This window comes from Grus americana, chromosome 10 (assembly GCF_028858705.1).
Source record: "Grus americana isolate bGruAme1 chromosome 10, bGruAme1.mat, whole genome shotgun sequence".
In the NCBI taxonomy this organism is placed as follows: domain Eukaryota; kingdom Metazoa; phylum Chordata; class Aves; order Gruiformes; family Gruidae; genus Grus; species Grus americana.
Window position 1 is genome coordinate 10,836,815 of NC_072861.1, and position 18,302 is coordinate 10,855,116.

Below are 18,302 nucleotides of genomic sequence, written 5' to 3' on the forward strand. Positions count from 1 at the left end.
TTGCAGTATGCATCTATGTATGCTTGCCATAGTGAACCTGGTAAAAGCAGTGTTGCAGCCATCATGTTTAAGACTAATAAAGACCTGTTGACCACCACAACTTAGACAGTAAAAAAATTACTGTTTTGTTAACTGTTCATGTATTGCTGAAAAGTTAATGATTTCACCCGTTTGCACAGGTAGAATATAAATGTGAAGGATTTCTGGAAAAAAACAGAGATACAGTACATGAAGTATTGATTGAAATCTTGAAAGAGAGCAAGGTTTGTGACCAATCAGTAATGACTAATTTTCTGAATACCTGATTTTACTGGAATTCATTCCGATCTGATTTTAAAAGATTTGTTCTGATAAAAAAGATTTTTTTAATAGGCTGAATCAATTAGTTTAGTCTTAATTTTTATTAATATTCTACAAGTGTACATCAAAATAGCATACAGGATGGAAAAACAAGTATTCAACCTTTTCATATATGTGCATTTACTTTGCTAGTTATGTTAGTATTTTTTGTTTTCTTAATATCTCCCTTGAATAGCATTTTGGAATCCTTGAAACAGAACAATTCACTTTTTTTTTTTTTTTTTTTTTTTTTCCCCTGTGGTCATTACATGTAGCTTTGAGTGGCTTATCATTAACAGCTGCCTTTGTTTATTCTTCAAAAGAGATTAAAGGCATGCCAGGGCAGGGAAAACATCAAATGTCTTATAAGTGCTTGCCACTTCCCAGCTGCTTGAAGGCCCTGTCCCTTTCAGGTCTACAACCCTGAGACTGTGGGATTATTATTAAGAAGGTAGCTTGATCTGACCAAAAAACATATTCTTAATTTAAATTAAATATTGTGAAAATACAACCTTAAGTGATCTTATTTTTGACTTTGTTCTGTATTTATGTCCACGTTTGCTCATATTGAAAGAGCTTTTGCAGGCCTGCTTAGCAGTCATTGAGGTTTGTCTGTGAACTGTGGAAGTGCTTCACAATAGACTCAGAACTGTTGTGACTATTTCTTCAGTTGCTGGTTGGTTGTGGCTTAAAGACCTGGTTCCAAGTCTGGCAATACCTAACTGAAGCATTAAGATGGATGGGGTTTGCATTTTATGTTACCGTAGGTGTAATTTTTATTTAAATGTTACTACAGTTACACAGTATTTAACTGTGATTCTTTCACCACACTTTTAGTTTCATCTGTGTGCAAATTTTTTTCAAGACAATCCAGTGTCCGTTTCACCTTTCAGTTCAACTATAAGCATCAAATCTGCAAGACCTGTTCTCAAGTCACCTAACAAACAACTCCGGATGACTGTTGGCAATAAGGTGCTACATAAACGTGCTATTCTGCAATGCTCGTACTTTCAGGGAATTGTACTGGGCAGTCTGAGGCTATGGTGCTGTACTCTATTCCTATTCATGGTGGGCTATCCAGTTTTCAGTACAGCAAGAGCCAGCCACAGGGCAGTGCTCCAGGTCTGGGTGTAAGTAGGTGTGTTTAATTTATGTATAGGAGACTGTTAGGTACACCAGGACTGTTAAATTTCCTGTGTTTAAGATCTAAACCCTAAGAAAATCTCCCAGTGTCCAGCCAAAGCTTAACAAAGAATTAAAAACCTAAGATTTTACTTTTTCCTTGGCTGTAAACATTTTGTTAGTAAAACCATTCTGTCTGATATTTTCTAGTTCCGGAGTTCTTTGTCTTTGCTTATGGTGACACTCAATGCAACCACCCCTCATTATGTACGCTGCATAAAGCCAAATGACGAGAAGTTGCCTTTTGAGTAAGTATGTTAGTGGTGTTGAGCTGTTATAGTACCTTTAAAATTAAAAGAGTATTTTTCTACTTCACAGTAGCTGCATGTCAGTAAGGTAAATTCTTATTGTTGAACAACTTCCCCTACAGAACATATTTTTCCTTTCAGGGTATCTAAAGTAAAAAAATATTGTCGTCTTACAAAAATAGAATCAGTCAGTAATAGTTATTGATGCCTTAAAAATTCTTTATTATCCTAAAATTTTTTAAGGCAGATATTAGTGTTTGTGTATTTGTCATAACATTTTTAGGGGAAAGGTTGTCCACCTTTGATAAAAGTTGATGGATATTTTGTTTAGGCATGTTTGCTCTTGTACAATATGGATTAGCACCAATTCATATTTAAGGAAAAAAAAAGCCAGTGCCGTTCTCCTTGTGAACTTCCTTTTTGTCCACACAAATATTCAGAGGAGCTTTAGAAGTCAAAAAAGGTATGGGCAGTGTTGAGCATAGCCTAGGCTTTTTCCCACAATTTTATATCATTTTAATGTTATAATACAATTATGTATGCCAGATAGTTTTTATAATTTCTGTATCTAGTTTGATAACCACTAACTGTAAGCAGGAGTTAACCTTGACGCAGCTATTGGTCTGGCTTGTGGGCAGACATGTGGAATCTACTTTGTTATACAGGTTTTAGCTGGAATTTAATATTGAAAAGAAGCAGGACGTTTCATAAGAGAAAAATAAATATAGTCATCCCTTTGTTTTGAGGCAGAAAAAGAAAAGCCAGATACTCCCTATCACATATGTAAAAAACCCAACAAAACAACACGGTAAGATGCCATATAAAAAGTAAGGAGCCCTGTATCTTATGGGCAGAAATAGAAATCCAGCTAGTAGAATTGGTTATAAATTTTACTGCATTGTCAACCCAGCAAAAATGTAAACTAGAACTCTACCTTTTTAGGTTTGATTCAAAAAGAGTGGCTCAGCAACTGCGAGCATGTGGTGTTTTGGAAACTATTCGGATTAGTGCACAGAGCTACCCATCCAGGTAGGGATGGCAGCCTGCCTCCTTATGTCAAAAAATACTTAAGTGTCTCTTAAATGAATTGCATTTGCTAATTTTGAATTTTCTAGGTGGACTTACATTGAGTTTTTCAGCCGTTACAGCATTCTTATGACACAGCAGGAACTCTCCCTAAATGATAAAAAGCAGATTTGCAAGACTGTTTTGCAGCGACTAATCCAGGTTAGTTTGTATGCACTGACCCATTATGTATTATAGCAGCTATTATTAATAAACGATCTCTTTTGCCAAGAGTAGTATCTCTTTCCTCAAATCAGAAAGATATTTACATTATCTTTCCTGATTTAGTGTGTTGCACACAGGCTTGCGAGTCAAGAATCTTGTGTTGTGACACAGTCGCGATGTGGCCATAGACAGATGATTTAACCTCTCTCTGCTTAGTATCTTCACTTGTAAAATGAAAGATACGCTACCTATGTTTATGAACCAGTGAACAGACAGTGGTATACGTTTGTCAAGTATTAGAAGTTTATGTACACAGGAGGGGTTTTGATGGTGGGAATGCAGCATATTGGAGAACTGTTCTAAAAATGTGCTATTTTGCATATTGCTCCTATTTGTTAGACAAGTCTGTAGCGATGAGGCTGGTCCAAGTCAAGCCAGTGATTGAAGTCAGCGCATCAGGATTGAGTTCAGACTCAGGCATGTATAAGACCAAACACAGGCGTACTTGCAACATAGCTCCGGCACAAGCCAAGGCTGAGAGCCTGAACTTAAAAGTAGCTTCTTCCCTGAGACTTTGCTCCCACAGCTCACTGATTCAAGGCCAGACTTGAGCACCAAAAAGTGTTGTTGAGCCTAAGGAACCAGACGTGTAGGAGGGGGTGAAGAGGTTGCTTTCAAGGCCTTGATGATAAGTCCAGATACTGCCTTTAATTTGAGATCACTAGGGTGAGATCTGTGGATGTAATTCCCTGGTTCTTTCCTGCTAAGGGGATTTTCCCCCATATACTCCTATCTACAAAGAAGGCAGATCTTATTTAGCAAGATTTTAGAAGACCTTGCCTGAAGTGTCAATTTATAAAAGGAAGAGAGTGTCTTGTCTACAATAATAGACTAAAAACTCAATATACCTATTGTTTTCTTTTTCAGGATAATAACCAATATCAGTTTGGGAGAACAAAAATTTTCTTCAGAGCAGGACAGGTTGCTTACTTAGAAAAACTGCGATCAGATAAACTGAGACACGCATGCATCACAATCCAAAAGAGTGTTCGAGGCTGGCTGCAGCGGAAGAAATTCCTTCGCATAAAACAAGCAGCTACTATAATTCAGCAGTATTTCCGGGGGCAGCGGACTGTACGGTACTTTTGGCTGATAAATGAATTTGCTCTTAGGGCATGCCTGAAGGAATATAGAAGGTCAAACTAATCCCCAACGCTAATTTGGAAGTGTAGTTTTTATGAAAAAGCAATTCAGATTGTATTTCTATTTCCTCTTGAATGTAATTATGGACTTGAAAATGTTCAAGTTATTCAGCTGATATGAAGAAAGTACTCTAGCAGATTTCAAATGTTGTCTGTCAGATTCCTGAGAGGTCTGTGTACCTGTAAGCTCAGTCCTTAGCTAGTGAGGAGCGACCCAGTTGTTGGCTTGGGCTTACTGCTTAGCTTCAGAGCCAGAGAAGAAATCAAGTAGCAGAAAGGAAAAGCAGTTTGCAAGGGTCTATAAAAATTAGTGTGTACAAATAATTACGAGGAAGTATGCAGCAGAGAAACTGCACCAGTCGTTCACAGAGCAGACTGAGAGGAAGATGGCTCCATGTAGGCTTTGAAATTTTCAGAAAGAGACCATCAGAGCAATTGGTTGTGGACCAGATTTCAAAGATTGTGGGTAATTCCCTCTCTCTCACTGTGAAGAAAAAGTTGTGGTTTAGATAGTGGATATCTCTTTTCAGTATCTTCTTTTTTCTTTTGTGTGTGATTTGGCTAACTGAGGGAATGAGGGTTAGAAATCTAACGTGACTGAAGTAAACATTATTGTCTTTTGAATTAAGGCAAGCTATAACTGCAAGAACTCTGAAGGAAACATGGGCAGCTATAATTATTCAGAAATACTGTCGGGGTTACCTGGTCCGTAGACTTTTCCAGCTCATCCATGTGGCTACTGTAACAATTCAAGCTTATACAAGAGGATTTCTAGCAAGAAAAAAATATCGGAAGGTACAGCCTATCAAAAATTCTATTTCAATAACTGGAAACAGCTATTGCTGTATGAGAGATGGAGATAAGGGCAATGATCCCTAATAATTTACCTTCTGCATGTCTGGTTCTCATATCTTCTACTCTGTTTTTATATTGTTACTATAAAAATACCAATACAGTAGCTTAGATCTAATCTCTGAGCTGCTAAGAATTCTGTCTGGTTTCTATTTGATGCAGATCATTTAGTGTGATTACTACAGTGGTTCAAATGTGTCTGCAGTCTGGATATTTCAGTATTTTGATACTTCCGTGAGAAGCATTGTCATTACCAGTGTATGTGGATTCATGGAATGTTATAATTGATGCTGATTGAGCCATAGATAATTACAGACAGATGTTATTATTTTATTTTAAAGATGCTTGAAGAACACAAGGCTGTGATCCTTCAGAAATATGCCCGTGCATGGCTTGCCAGGCGCAGATTTCAGAATATTCGGCGGTTTGTATTGAATATCCAGCTTTCGTACAGAGTTCAGCAACTGCAGAAAAAGATAGAAGAACAGGTGAGGGACACCAGTCAGTTTATGATTTGTACTAATGTTTTTATCATACCTGTTTTATTCGGAGCTCTCAGGTTGACTACAAGAAAGCTGGAGAGGGATGGTTTACAAGGGCATGTAGTGATAGGACGAGGGGTAATCGCTTTAAACTAAAAGATTTAGATAAGATGTTAGGAAGAAATTCTTTACTGTGAGAGCAGTGAGGCACTGGCACAGGTTGCCCACAGAAGCTGTGGATGTCCCATCCCTGGAGGTGTTCAAGGCCAGGTCGGATGGGGCTTTGGGCAACCTGGTCTAGTGGAGGGTGTCCCTGCCCATGGCAGAGAGTTGGAACTAGATGGTCTTTAAGGTCCCTTCCAACCCAAACCATTCTGTGATTCTATGACTAGAGGCTTACATGAATTACAATATCCATAGTTTACTTGACAAGACAGGAGGATACATAAGGGATATGTCCTTTATAATAAACCACAAGTATTCTCGTGGATGTATGACTAGAAGGTGGTGTGAGCAAGTTTGCGGATGACACCACATTGGGAGGAGCTGTTGATTCCATCGAGGGTGGAGAGGCTTTGCAGAGAGATCTGGACAGATTGGAGAACTGGGCAATCACCAACCGCATGATGTTTAACAAGGGCAAGTGCCAGATTCTGCACCTGGGAAGGGGCAGCCCTGGCTATACATACAGACTGGGCGATGAGACGCTGGAGACCAGCCATGCTGAAAGGGACCTGGGGGTCTTGGTCGACAGCAAGTTGAACATGAGTCACCAGTGTGCCCAGGCTACCAGGAAGGCCAACCGTATCCTGGGGTGCATCAAGCGTGGCATCGCTAGCCGGTCTAGGGAAGGGATTGTCCCACTCTACACCGCGTTGGTGCGGCCTCACCTCGAGTACCGCGTGCAGTTTTGGGCGCCACAGTACAAGAAGGGCATAAAACTATTGGAGAGTGTCCAAAGGAGGGCAACAAAGATGGCGAAGGGTCTAGAGGGGAAGACATATGAGGAGAGGCTGAAGTCCCTTGGTTTGTTCAGCCTAGAGAAGAGGAGACTGAGGGGAGACCTCATCGCGGCCTACAGCTTCCTCACGAGGGGGAGCGAAGGGGCAGGTGCTGATCTCCTCCCTCTGGTGACCAGCGATAGAGCCCGAGGGAATGGAGTGAAGCTGCGACAGGGGAGGATTAGGTTGGATATCAGGAAAAGGCTCTTCACCAAGAGGGTGGTTGGGCACTGGAACAGGCTCCCCAGGGAAGTGGTCACAGCACCGAGCTTGACTGAGTTCAGGAAGCGTCTGGATAACGCTCTCAGTCATATGTTCTGATTTGGCTGGTCCTGTGTGGAGCCAGGAGTTGGACTCGATGATCCTTATGGGTTCCTTCCAACTCAGGATATTCTATGATTTTTCTTAAATCCAGGGTGGAAAGAATCACCCAGGGTTTCCTTATCATTTTGGGTTAGTTGTGCCAGTGAGAAGAGTCTGCAATGAACTTTTTTTTTACTGTTTCTTAAGTAGTCTGTCTAATCTCTGGATGGGGTTACTTGTATTAAGTTGAAGGATGTGTGAGATACTATTCTGGTGCAATATTTTTAGTAAGTTTTGGGAATTCCATATTATGTTTATTTTGCAGCTTATTTTTGAGAGCTGTACCAGCTACCATCTTTAAGATGGTAGCTTTACTCTAATTGATGGAAACAATCCTTGGTTGAAGCAATCATGATTGATCGGGGATGGTGAGCAGAAGTAGGTCAGGTCCTTCAAAATTCTGTTAAACAGTTTCAGGTGTGCATTTTTCTGTTTCTTTTAACCTGCCTCACTCATTGTAGAGTAGAGAAAATCATGGTTTGCTGGAACGATTGACCAATCTGGCTTCAACTCATATGAATGACATGGATACAATTCAGAAACTGGAATTAGATCTTGAAAAGTTAACTGCTCAAAAGAGGACATCTGAAGAGAAGGGAAAAAAACATAAAGAGGACAGTGAACAGGTAAATTTTAATTGCCACCTGGGTGCTTTTATTTTAGTTTAAATCTTTTTTTCAGTTTTTCAATTACTGGATTTATCAAATGTGTGGAGAGTTACTAAGTGACTTCACTTTTGCAGGAGGAGTGGCAGGGAAGGAAGGAAGTCCATATATGCTTCTTAAAATGTAAGACTTTCTGTGGCCTATTTGGTTTTCCTTTGTAATTTGTATATTGTGCTTACTTTTATGTGTTTACAGAAAATCTTAAAACTTGAGAATCGGAATAAAGAATTACAAGAACAGAAAGAGACATTAGAAATAAAGCTCCAAGAAAAAACTGAGGAAATGAAAGGTACAATAGCTAAGGAGTTAGTTATAAAGGAGTTATAGTGGGGGGAAAATTGTAATGTCAAGTTTTCAGCAAAGGTAAATGACTTTTTTGTTCTAATAAAAGCAATATAAATGCTGAATTTACTCTAAATTAAAAGTTGGTCATAAGCTTCCCTTGCTTAGAATGTGTAGTGCAAGTATTTAATATTTAATAATTCAATTAGATTTGTTCTTTCAGTAGCAAAAGCTCTCCTTTTATTTTTCCTGTCTCATACACATGCATTCCTTCAAAGTGTCGCTTTGTCCTTGGTTCCTTTAATATACTGCTTTTTTGAATCTAATTTCAAAGGACACAGGCAGCACATGAGATCAAGTATACTTTAGATGAATAACACTTTGGTGTTTCAGAACCTTTTTATTCTATAGCATTACTTGTGAAATTTTACTGTGATAATTTTTGGCACTTGAGGGAGTAATTGCAGCCTTAAAGTATGTTAAGGATTGCTTATTAAAACAAAACTTCTCATTGTGGTCATACTGTTTTAATAAACGCACATAATTGCATGAAGGTCTTTGAAATGTTGAAATATTTTTTTGACAGAGAAAATGGATGACCTCACAAAGCAACTCTTCAATGATGTACAAAAAGAAGAAAATCAGAGAATGTATGGAATCTGAATTTTATTGCTTTGAAACAGCATTCATTTTTTTCCCTCTTTCCCTGCCTTCCTTTCTCCTGCTGCAAATGTGTCATGCTTACATCAGTTATGAATCTGTCAGTGTTCTTGGACATTAATGCTAGTACTGAAGTACTTCGTGTACAGTTGAGGAAAAGCACGTACTTGTTTGTGGGTCAGTCACTTGCAGGAAATCATATTGTAGACTTGAGCTTGTTTTTGCATTTGTGTTTTCCTGTTTTTTCATGTGTCTTTCTGAGAATTGAAAGTCAACCCTGATCATAGTGGTTTCTTTGGAGATACCCTCAGAATTCAGTCAGGGCTGGAAGAGCAGCTGATGGCCATACCAGTCAGACTTCCTGTGAAGAGGCTGTTAAAGGACAGAATTGAAAGATTCAGCTTGAAGGAAAGGCAGCATTCGTAAAGGACATCTGGTTGACAATATAGGGGAAAAGCTTTTTTTTTTCCTTCTCCCTTTGGTATTTCATTTGCAATATTAAAAATCCTATTATTTTAGCAATAAATGATTGTTGCTTTGCAGCATGTTTTTCTCAGATGAAGTGTTTATTTCCCAGTAACTCTCTTCCAGTATAAGACAGAGAATCGTAGGTACCAGACAAGTGCTATTCTCTGAAGTGTGAAGAGTGCAATCAGTCACTGTTCCTGAGGGTTGGAAGCTGTGTGGTGTTTCAGCTCCGTCTGATTTCACATGCAAATAACTTCAGACTACACTAAGAGGACTCCTTTGCTAGTTTTTCTGCTTTGCCCATTAGCTATATTTTGTTGGAAGCCAGTCCATTCCAGCGGGGACTAGTAGAAAATTGAAAGCTTCTTACAATGTTTTACTGAGAAGGGCATGGGGCTTTCTGTTGCTATGTCCTTCTTCACTGCTGACTGGCTGTAAATGTAGTGGAAAGCTGCTCAGGTAGGCTAACTCTCAAAGAGTTAGATAGCCTTTAACTGGAAAAACCTCAGTTTTGCCTTGAATTCAGTCCCAATATCTGAATTAGATGTAGGGAAATCCAGGGACGTTCTCATCTTGTTATCATCCATTCTGTAGATTGATTCTGAGTATGTAGGATAGCATTTTCAAGTAATTCTAGTTCATTTAAGTTTTCTTCAATGAAACATGTCCTTCAAATTAAAACAAAACCAAAGCCCACTCTTTCACTTAGGAATGTAGGAAAATAAACCCACTTTTCGTTGTCTTGTTTAGGATACTTGAGAAAAATTTCCAAAATCAGAAGCAGGACTATGAAAAGGAGATTGAATTGCTCAGGGGAGAAATTAAAATTCTGAAAGAAGAAAAAACTCAGCTACAACATCAAGTTCAGCAAGAAATTGTCATTCAGGATGGCTTGAAAGTGGAAGTAGGACAACTTGCAAAACAAGCACAGGTAAAGTATGACACATTTCATTCTGGGTTTTTGCTAGATAAAGCAAGTAGAGAATATGGGTGTTTTATTTATAGGTTATATTCACTAATTTCTTTATCTCCAGTGCCTTTTTAGAAGAAATTGTAGTTAATAAGCTGTATTTTGATAGACCACTATGTTGCATTGTTTTCACATAGTACACAATATGAGTAAGTTATTGCTCGCAGAAATAAGTGCATGTTTTGAAGAGAAATTGTGCCTGAATATTTATACATTTAAATATGTGGGCTGTCATCTTCCTTTTTCCAAGAAAGTATTAGTTTTTCAGAGGATTTTTCATAAATGTAGCTTATAAGCTGATCCTGAAAATAATACTTTTGTGTAAAGTCACTTTTTTCTCTGACTCAATTCAATGACACAAACACATATATTTTGACTACATCACGTTACTGTTCTGCTCTGATGCCTGAGAACCAGATGCTTTAAATGTAACACATTTTAAACCTTTTGCCACATGAACTTGTTCTTAATTAAAATTACTGTTATGATTTAACTGATACTCAGTGTCATTCACTCCTTGTCTCAGTCTATAATTTTTGTCTGATTCAGAAAATACCTGAATTGCAAAAGGAAATTGAACTGCTGCAGACACAAAAATTGGATGTTGAAAAGCAGGCTCAGTCACAGAAACGAGAACTGAGGGGTAAGCTACATACTAGATAATTCAGAGAACTTATCAAGTACAATGTCAGCCAGGCCAGTTCAAATTGATTTCTTCCATGTTAGCTTTGACAAAAAACCCAGTTCTCCTTGTCATCCCATAGCGATTCCATTCTATTTATACCTTTACTTGCAAGGGGAAAAAACCCCCAAAACAACAGGCGAGTTTGTGACAACAAAGTGATTGCTGAGTACTGAGATCTGGGGTACCCCTTTGAATAAACTCTGATTTCAAACATTTCTCCTTTGTGTTTAAAAAATCAATACTAATAATTTAAACTTCACTTAGAATTTAACGAGTAGCTTGTAGAGACCCAAGAATACGGAAACAATACATTATCTAGCTTTCATTCATCCTGTCTTTAGCCTTAGGTCCAATAAATGTTAAGTATGCTTAAATAATTTGCTGAGTTGAGTTCTTTTTGGGAAAAGGTTCTTAATAAGAAGCACTACTGTTGTGCGCTTTCTTCAGTGCTAACGATGTCATAAAGCAAACCTGTATCTGCAGCATTTAATGTAGTAATCTAGCACTAGATAACAAATAACCTATACAGCTCTAGCAGTTGTCCAGATTCAGAACAGAAAAATGTAACTTTGCATTGAAAGTTTGACATGTTTAGGTATTCCACCAATATTTGGGGTTTTTTCCTATCTAGTGCACCTTACATGTGCAGAAGTAGAACAAGTCCGTCATCATATTCTTGTAGTAAATCAGATGTATTTACTGAGTACCAGGAAAGAAGATTAAGAAGAATTAGATTAAGAAATTGGTTTGATTTTTGTAATCAAATTTAATTTGAAATGTGCGGAGAAAATTATTAATGTAATAAACTTTGTTTTTTCCAGAAAAGATGTCAGAAGTTACAACACAGCTTCTTGAAAGTTATGATTTGGAAGATGTAAGAAGCAGGTAATTTTGTTCTGAGGTGTCTTTTAAAAAGGTTAAGCACTGCATTTTGTTCACCTGTGCACTAATAATACTGCCTTGTATTCTAGACTCTCTACAGAGGATTTGGAACACTTGAATGAGGACGGAGAACTCTGGTTTGCTTATGAGGGCTTGAAAAAAGCTACAAGGTTAGTTCAGTTCTTTGGTGTTTTCATAACTCCAAGCTGTGATCTAGAAAACAAATGGAAAGATCAGTAACTAATTTGACAGTGCAGTAGTGAACATCTGTTTAAGAAATGAACACACACTACGTTATATGACTGGCTGAGCAGCTTAAAATCACTTTAACAAACTTTTATTAAGTCAGTGAGGTAAGCGTGTATGCATCAGGGAAATGTGTTTCCTCTGAGATACTATGCATAACTTTCAACTCACTTAATGAACAGGTGATGTGATGGAACGTCTGCGTGTTAACCATAGTACTTTTTTTTTCACTTTGTATTAAACTTGACCCATTGCATGGAGGTTGTACTGCATCTGCCATGTTCTTTCTTCCTTTTTTTTTTTTTTCAGAGTATTGGAAAGTCATTTCCAGTCTCAGAAGGAAATATATGAAAAGGAGATTGAAGGTTTGAACTTCAAAGTCGAGCATCTTAGCCAAGATATTAATCACCTACAAAAATTATTTCGAGAGGAAAATGACATAAATGACGGTATTCGACTCGAAGTTAGCAGGCTAACTTCGGAAAACCTGGTAAGATCAAGCTGTAGTAAAGCAAAGTATATTTTTGTTACTTAGTAATACAATCCAAACATGTTTGTGGTACAAAGCCCTCAAAGTCCTGCAGTCGTGTCCTTGAAATCTCAAGGATTATGCTTCTGTGGCTGAATATTGACATTTTATAAAAGCAGTTTTGAACTTCACAAGATTGCCAGGATGTCCACTGCTGAGCTTATACATATTTTGGGTCTGCTTTTTGCAGTTTCTCAACAATGCAAGGAACTTTTGAGGGGTGTAACAATTTCTACAGATACGCAGCTTTATACTGGAAGTCATAAAGAAACAATTATTTATTTAGTTTTTTATTTACACAGAATTTTAACTAAAAAATGAATCAGGTTTAGCAATGACCAGAAAGTTAGCTCACCGTACCTTTTTTTAATACCTACCTAATTTAATCTTGTTGTCTGATAATTAAAACAAATACCTATTTTTTGGTCAGGCCATATATTTTTCTGATGGAACGCATTTGGTATTTCAGACTTAATGAAAAGCAGTTTTGTGACACCGTAACTTTCTGTGGGTCAGTGTTATAACAGCGTACTAGATCTGTCTGGGATGGAGTTAACTTTCTTTTTAGCAGTCCGTGTGACGCTGCATTTTGGATTTGTGGGTAAAATAGTCTTGATAACTTGCTGAACAGAGCTTGCATGGTGTCAAGGCTTTCCCTTTTTCCTACTCTGCCCCACCTCAGCAAGTTAACCTGGGGGTGGGCAAGAAGCTGGGAGACAGCCCAGAGAGCTGACCTGAGCTGACTAGAAGGATATCCCCTACCGTGTAACGTCATGCTCAGCAATAAAAAAAATGAGGTAGAGGAAGAAGGAAAGGGGGTGTTTGGCTTTATCTTGACTTTATGTTGACCCAGATGTTGTCTCGCTTCTGCTCTTCCTCTTCTTTTCCCTGTTCTGCTGGGGTGTGGGGTTGGAGGTGGGGAGGGTGTGAGCAGCTCTGTGGGTGCTTGGCTACGGGGGTCAACCCATAGCAACCAGCTGCAAGTTTCATTGTGCTGAGGCATTCAAGTTCAGAATTTAGTTACTCCATTCTTTCCCTGTAGTCAGAGGACAGAAAATAGACTTTTTTTTTTTCTCAGAAGCCTCTTTGAAGCTATTTCTGTGTCTCAGGTTGACAAGTTCTGTGATTTGATAGTGAAAAACCAGACGCCTGGGGGATTTATGGTGGTTACAGATTTGTGCAGTTCTGAAGCTCTCCCCACCAGAGGGCAGCTAAGCATATCAAATTGCTAACGAATTACAGGCAAGGCTTACAGGTTTTACACAACACTAATAATTAGACTCTAACACAAGGAAGTGCTGTTATTCCAGAAGATAGTATATACTGTGTTATTTTTCTGCTGAGTGAAAAATAACTTTGTTTTGAAAATATTTCTTTAGTTACCAAAATTGAAAATATAAGGAAAAGTTACTTATTTTAAAAAAATTACTTTATAACATACTGAGGTTTTTTTCTAATGTTAATTGAACTAGGGAAATTAAAGCCACAGTGTAATTTCCTTTAATCTAGAACAGAAGAATGGTAGTACTGGGCTAGTCCAGATGTTTAGTTAGCTATTTCATTTTTAAGAGTGGCCAGCAGCAGATGCCTCCAGAAAGGTTAAACAAGTCAGGTGAGCAGGTAGCAGTACTCCCTGGCAGCGTATCCCCAGTCTTTGACTATTTGCAGTTGAAGGTCTTCCACTGTTGTAGGAACCATTGCAGACGTTGGAAAAGAAGGAAGGTGCTAAAATACACAAATCTTTTCCTCTAAAAGGTGATCCCAGATCTTAAACAGCAAGTTTCTGAACTTGAAAATCAAAAATTAGATCTTGAAAACCGTCTTCAAGAACAAACTGTGAAGTTGAAAGGTAAAGTACCAGTGTGGTCCCTATCCTTACATTTGTTTAAGATGAACATGATGAATTCCGTATACTTGAATTTTTAAAAGCTGAAGCAATATTACATGATAACTTCATTGCCTTATTACTTATTTCTTGCTAGTAAAATGTAAGAAACACGATGAAAAAAATGTGTAGTTTATATCTCTTGTTAAACAATAAAGTATATGTAAGTATGTGTATGTTTTCTTTTTTAACCTTTTTTAGGCCATTTGGTTCTATGGTGTGGATGTCTGCAAGTGTATTCAGTAGGGCTCTGCTAGGAATATGTGTAATGGAGTATGCTCTTTGGAAACAATCATAGAAAGGAAAGATGCTTTGGAACTTAAGGCATACTCTGAGGTGGACTTCAGAGGGTGTTGAAAAATTGAGTGGGAGACAGAGGAAAAAGTTCTTGCTAAATTTGCATGTTTGAAAGTTCTTCTCAGTTTAGGAAAGCATGCTTTGCTGAGGTTTCTGAGTCACTAACTGAAGTGTCTTTCTAAGCAATTGATTTAAGATTTGCAAGTAGTTTTCCGGCCAGCTGCAAGAAGTTAGTAATGTCAAAATTCCCCGTCCCGTACAATCTTCTCTGTGGTGTGGAGTAGTCGGATAGTTCTCTGATACATTGTCTGGCATGCCGTTCAATTTCATCAGATTAAACGAAATTATGAGTTAAGAGGAGATGTACTAAATACTAGTACAGAACAGCAAGCAAATATGATTTTGTTGTTTTTCTTTTGTTTTGGGTTTTGTTGCTAATTATTACCGAAAAAAATGAAAGAGATGTCTAATCGGCTGCATTATGAGCTAGAAGAGGATAAAACACAACAACGGTAAATAATATGTTTGGGGTTTTTGGTTTTGGTGGGTTTTTTTTTTTTTTAAATGTAAGAAATGTAGTTGCCATAAGCTGGAGTAACAAAGTCATTTAGACTCTTTAAAGTACCACCTCCAGTGTCAGATTTGCCTTATGGCCTAGCGTACAGTTAATAAGTAATGAACAAGTATGATATGACTATGCTTTAACAGAAGAAGAATAAGAGACAAAGCTTCCTATCTATCTATTCTTAGAACAAATGAGGCCCAGAATGAAACAGACATAAAAGAAAAAGAGAGACTGAAAGTCACAACCCAAGAACTTGAGGGGCTGAGCAATGGTTTGATGCAAGATGAAATCCAGGATGAAGTAAAAAGCAAGATAAAGCAAGAAACAACTCGACTTACTGTAGAAAATATGGTGAGGAAATGAAATCGTCCTTAATAAACTGTGCCTGAAATGCAGGATAAAAAGAAAGAAATCATGGTTTCATGGTATAGGCAGGATGTTTTCTCAAGTGGGGTAGAAAAAAAGATATGAAGATTTCATGTTTTTTCCACCAAATATAAGTAAAAACACATCATAGTGCTCTTTAATTGTGGCAATAACATGTAGCAGTAGAAGACATTTTTTAATTGTGGTTGCTCTGAACTCACAGGCTTTGATTATTACAGGATCTTGAAGAAAAACTAGACATGAAAGACAGAATAATAAAAAAATTGGAGGATCAGATCAAAACTCTTACCAAGACTATTGAAAAAAGTAAGATATTGTTATATGATGATTTTTTTCAAATATAGATTTGGATTTTCAGTGTGTGTTTGAAAGAAACTATATTAAAGAAAAAGGTAGGGTTTGGTGTGGGGTTAGAAATTTTAAAACCTCAGAAAAAAGTGCCAGGAAACCACCAACTGAAATGATATAAAACCCCTTTCCTGTTTTGTGTGGTAGTTTTTTGTTTGTTTGGGGTTTTGTTTAGGTTTTTTTGATTTTCTGGGTTTGTTTTTTTTTCCCCAGCTAAATAATGGGCACGTATGGGACCTAGACTATACAATAAAAGATTAAGCCATGGGCATCAGGTTCTGCCAACAAAGGTTAATACATTCACGCAAACTGTCTCTGAGCCAATAGAGTGTTAGGTTTGCATCAGATGAGTAGCTCTTCCCATGAGCCTTCAAATGGCAGATGGTTCCTGATTTGAAATTAGTTTGTACAAAGCCCTTGTATAGCAAGTAATTCTTCACCACAGAATACACTTGAAAACATTGCAGAGATGACTAACGTAGAGCTGTGTTGTGGCTGTTTATTTGTCTTATTAGTGCGAGTAATTCCACTGAATCCAGTGAAACTAATCACATTAAGAATATAAATGTTATTTAACTCCTAATGCTTGGAACCGTAAGCTAAGAATGTTATTGCGAACAGGGCCCATAATGTGTTTATTACAGAGAAAACTGCTTTTCTACAATAGCTTGTTCTAATGTGAACGTTAGCTTAGCTGTTTGCCCGCAGGTAACAGTGCTTTTGTGTTTGACAGCTGAAGCTCATGTGCCAGCTTTGTCCAAAGAGTTCATTGGAATGATGGAGTACAAAAAAGAGGACGAAGAAAGGATCATTCAAAATCTGATCCTCGGTATTTTAGTAACACTTCAAATTCTGTCAGTAGTCAATGATGTTCAGTGCAGAACAATGCAACACAAACTACAAGGCGCTGTGTTTCTCTTATGTTCAAAGTTGCCTTTTTTCCACTCCCTTACCACCAATACGACTCAGAGGCTCTATATTGCTCTCTTTCTACTGCCAGTCATTTCAAACACAGAAGCGTCTTATCTGCATAAAAATAATTTGTCTGACTCCTATATAACGGTGACTCTATTATCTTTCTTATTATTTATTCAATTATAAAGCTATAAATCTCAAGAGTACTCCAGGGACTTGAATTTACTCTTTTCCTGGTCATCTACTAAGTCTGTAAATTGTTGGGCTTATATCCACGTGTGATAGATTACTCTCTTGTCTGTCCTTTTCGTATCATTCTCTTCACTGAAGGGAACTGTACTTTCATGTTTCTCTTGTAGAGGAATTTTGTCCTTCCTCTGACTTACTTCACAATATCAATCTTAACTGCCAAACCAGTTTTTGCATTGGCTCACAATTAATGGTAAACTCAACAGATTTTCCATGTATGTTAGCACCCTTATAAACTACTGCTTGGAAACAACATCTTCCTTTTCTCACCTACTTCAGCCTTGTGAATGTTTCTATCTTTGTGAACAAAGGTGTACCATTAAGCAATGCCAGAATTTAGTGGGGCCTCCAGTGGGTAGTTAAAATGCAAATTGCTTTTTGAAGTTGTCGTGCCTGGCGGACCCCATGCTGAACCTCAGAATTTGCTACGATATTCTCCTATTACTCTGGAAAACTTAATTAATTCTCTTATATGAAGAATACTGTTACAGAAGTTTTCAGAAACAAGCAATTAATCAGTAAATCAATTATCAAGTGACTGGTCACTGAAGACATGAACCCCATAGTGCTTGTCTTTTTCAGAATGATACATTGAATTGTTCATTTTTTTTTTTTTTATGTAATAAACCTAATGACTCTCCTTTATGCAGATTTAAAGCCACGTGGAGTTGTAGTCAATATGATACCTGGCCTTCCAGCTCACATCCTTTTCATGTGTGTGAGGTATGCAGATTATCTGAATGATGCTGACATGCTGAAATCTTTCATGAGTGTAACTATTGATGGTATCAAACAAGTTGTTAAGGTAGGAATTATGTCTGACTGTACTGTACTCTTTGATTTTTAATGTAAGGTTTACAAGATGCATGCATAGTACCTGAGGAATGCTCACACTTTCATTTGCTAATATTCCTATAATAGAATAATAATCATTAGTGACACTCTTGAAGTTTGTAGTAGTATCCCTGTAAAGCCTTCAGGTAAGATTCTACTGTACTGAACACAGAATACGTTAACAGAAGTTATTTTTATCTGAAGAGCTTGTTAACAAAATAAAGTATTTTACATTTTACAATGAGTAGCTAATTAGGTGAAGTGCACCTGTGCTTTCGGCACTGGTAGAAGTCAGATGGACAGAGATGAAGGTTAGTATGTTTGGCAGCAGGCAGGTATCTGAATTTTAAGAGGTTTTTACACTGCTGTTGTACTAGTGTAATGTTTTTTTGACATGTCATTTGGTACTGCAGCATTAGTACTCAAATGATTGAAGTTATGTTACTAACCAGTTTACAAAATCAGATTATAAACAAGAATCGTTAGCCTGTTGTCGCATTTACATAACAAATTCAGCTATGTGAATGCTTTATTAT

At 37.6% G+C, this 18,302-nt stretch overlaps 1 protein-coding gene across 3 annotated transcripts in view; it reads left to right on the forward strand.

Annotated features, from left to right (window-relative positions):
- Positions 1-18,302, forward strand: part of MYO5C (myosin VC) — a 37,609-nt gene that overhangs the window by 12,230 nt on the left and 7,077 nt on the right. For 2 of the 3 annotated variants that reach the window (XM_054837315.1, XM_054837317.1), the window contains 22 exons: positions 180-263; positions 1,177-1,311; positions 1,672-1,769; positions 2,712-2,798; positions 2,885-2,996; positions 3,927-4,138; positions 4,831-4,996; positions 5,395-5,541; positions 7,361-7,525; positions 7,760-7,853; positions 8,433-8,496; positions 9,725-9,905; positions 10,494-10,587; positions 11,451-11,514; positions 11,601-11,681; positions 12,067-12,247; positions 14,042-14,135; positions 14,929-14,980; positions 15,219-15,384; positions 15,639-15,726; positions 16,502-16,597; positions 17,583-17,737. In XM_054837315.1, coding sequence (XP_054693290.1) covers positions 180-263; positions 1,177-1,311; positions 1,672-1,769; positions 2,712-2,798; positions 2,885-2,996; positions 3,927-4,138; positions 4,831-4,996; positions 5,395-5,541; positions 7,361-7,525; positions 7,760-7,853; positions 8,433-8,496; positions 9,725-9,905; positions 10,494-10,587; positions 11,451-11,514; positions 11,601-11,681; positions 12,067-12,247; positions 14,042-14,135; positions 14,929-14,980; positions 15,219-15,384; positions 15,639-15,726; positions 16,502-16,597; positions 17,583-17,737 — 2,616 coding nt within the window. The remainder of the gene's footprint in view (positions 1-179; positions 264-1,176; positions 1,312-1,671; positions 1,770-2,711; positions 2,799-2,884; positions 2,997-3,926; positions 4,139-4,830; positions 4,997-5,394; positions 5,542-7,360; positions 7,526-7,759; positions 7,854-8,432; positions 8,497-9,724; positions 9,906-10,493; positions 10,588-11,450; positions 11,515-11,600; positions 11,682-12,066; positions 12,248-14,041; positions 14,136-14,928; positions 14,981-15,218; positions 15,385-15,638; positions 15,727-16,501; positions 16,598-17,582; positions 17,738-18,302) is intronic. The other variant, XM_054837316.1, reaches the window with a different exon arrangement.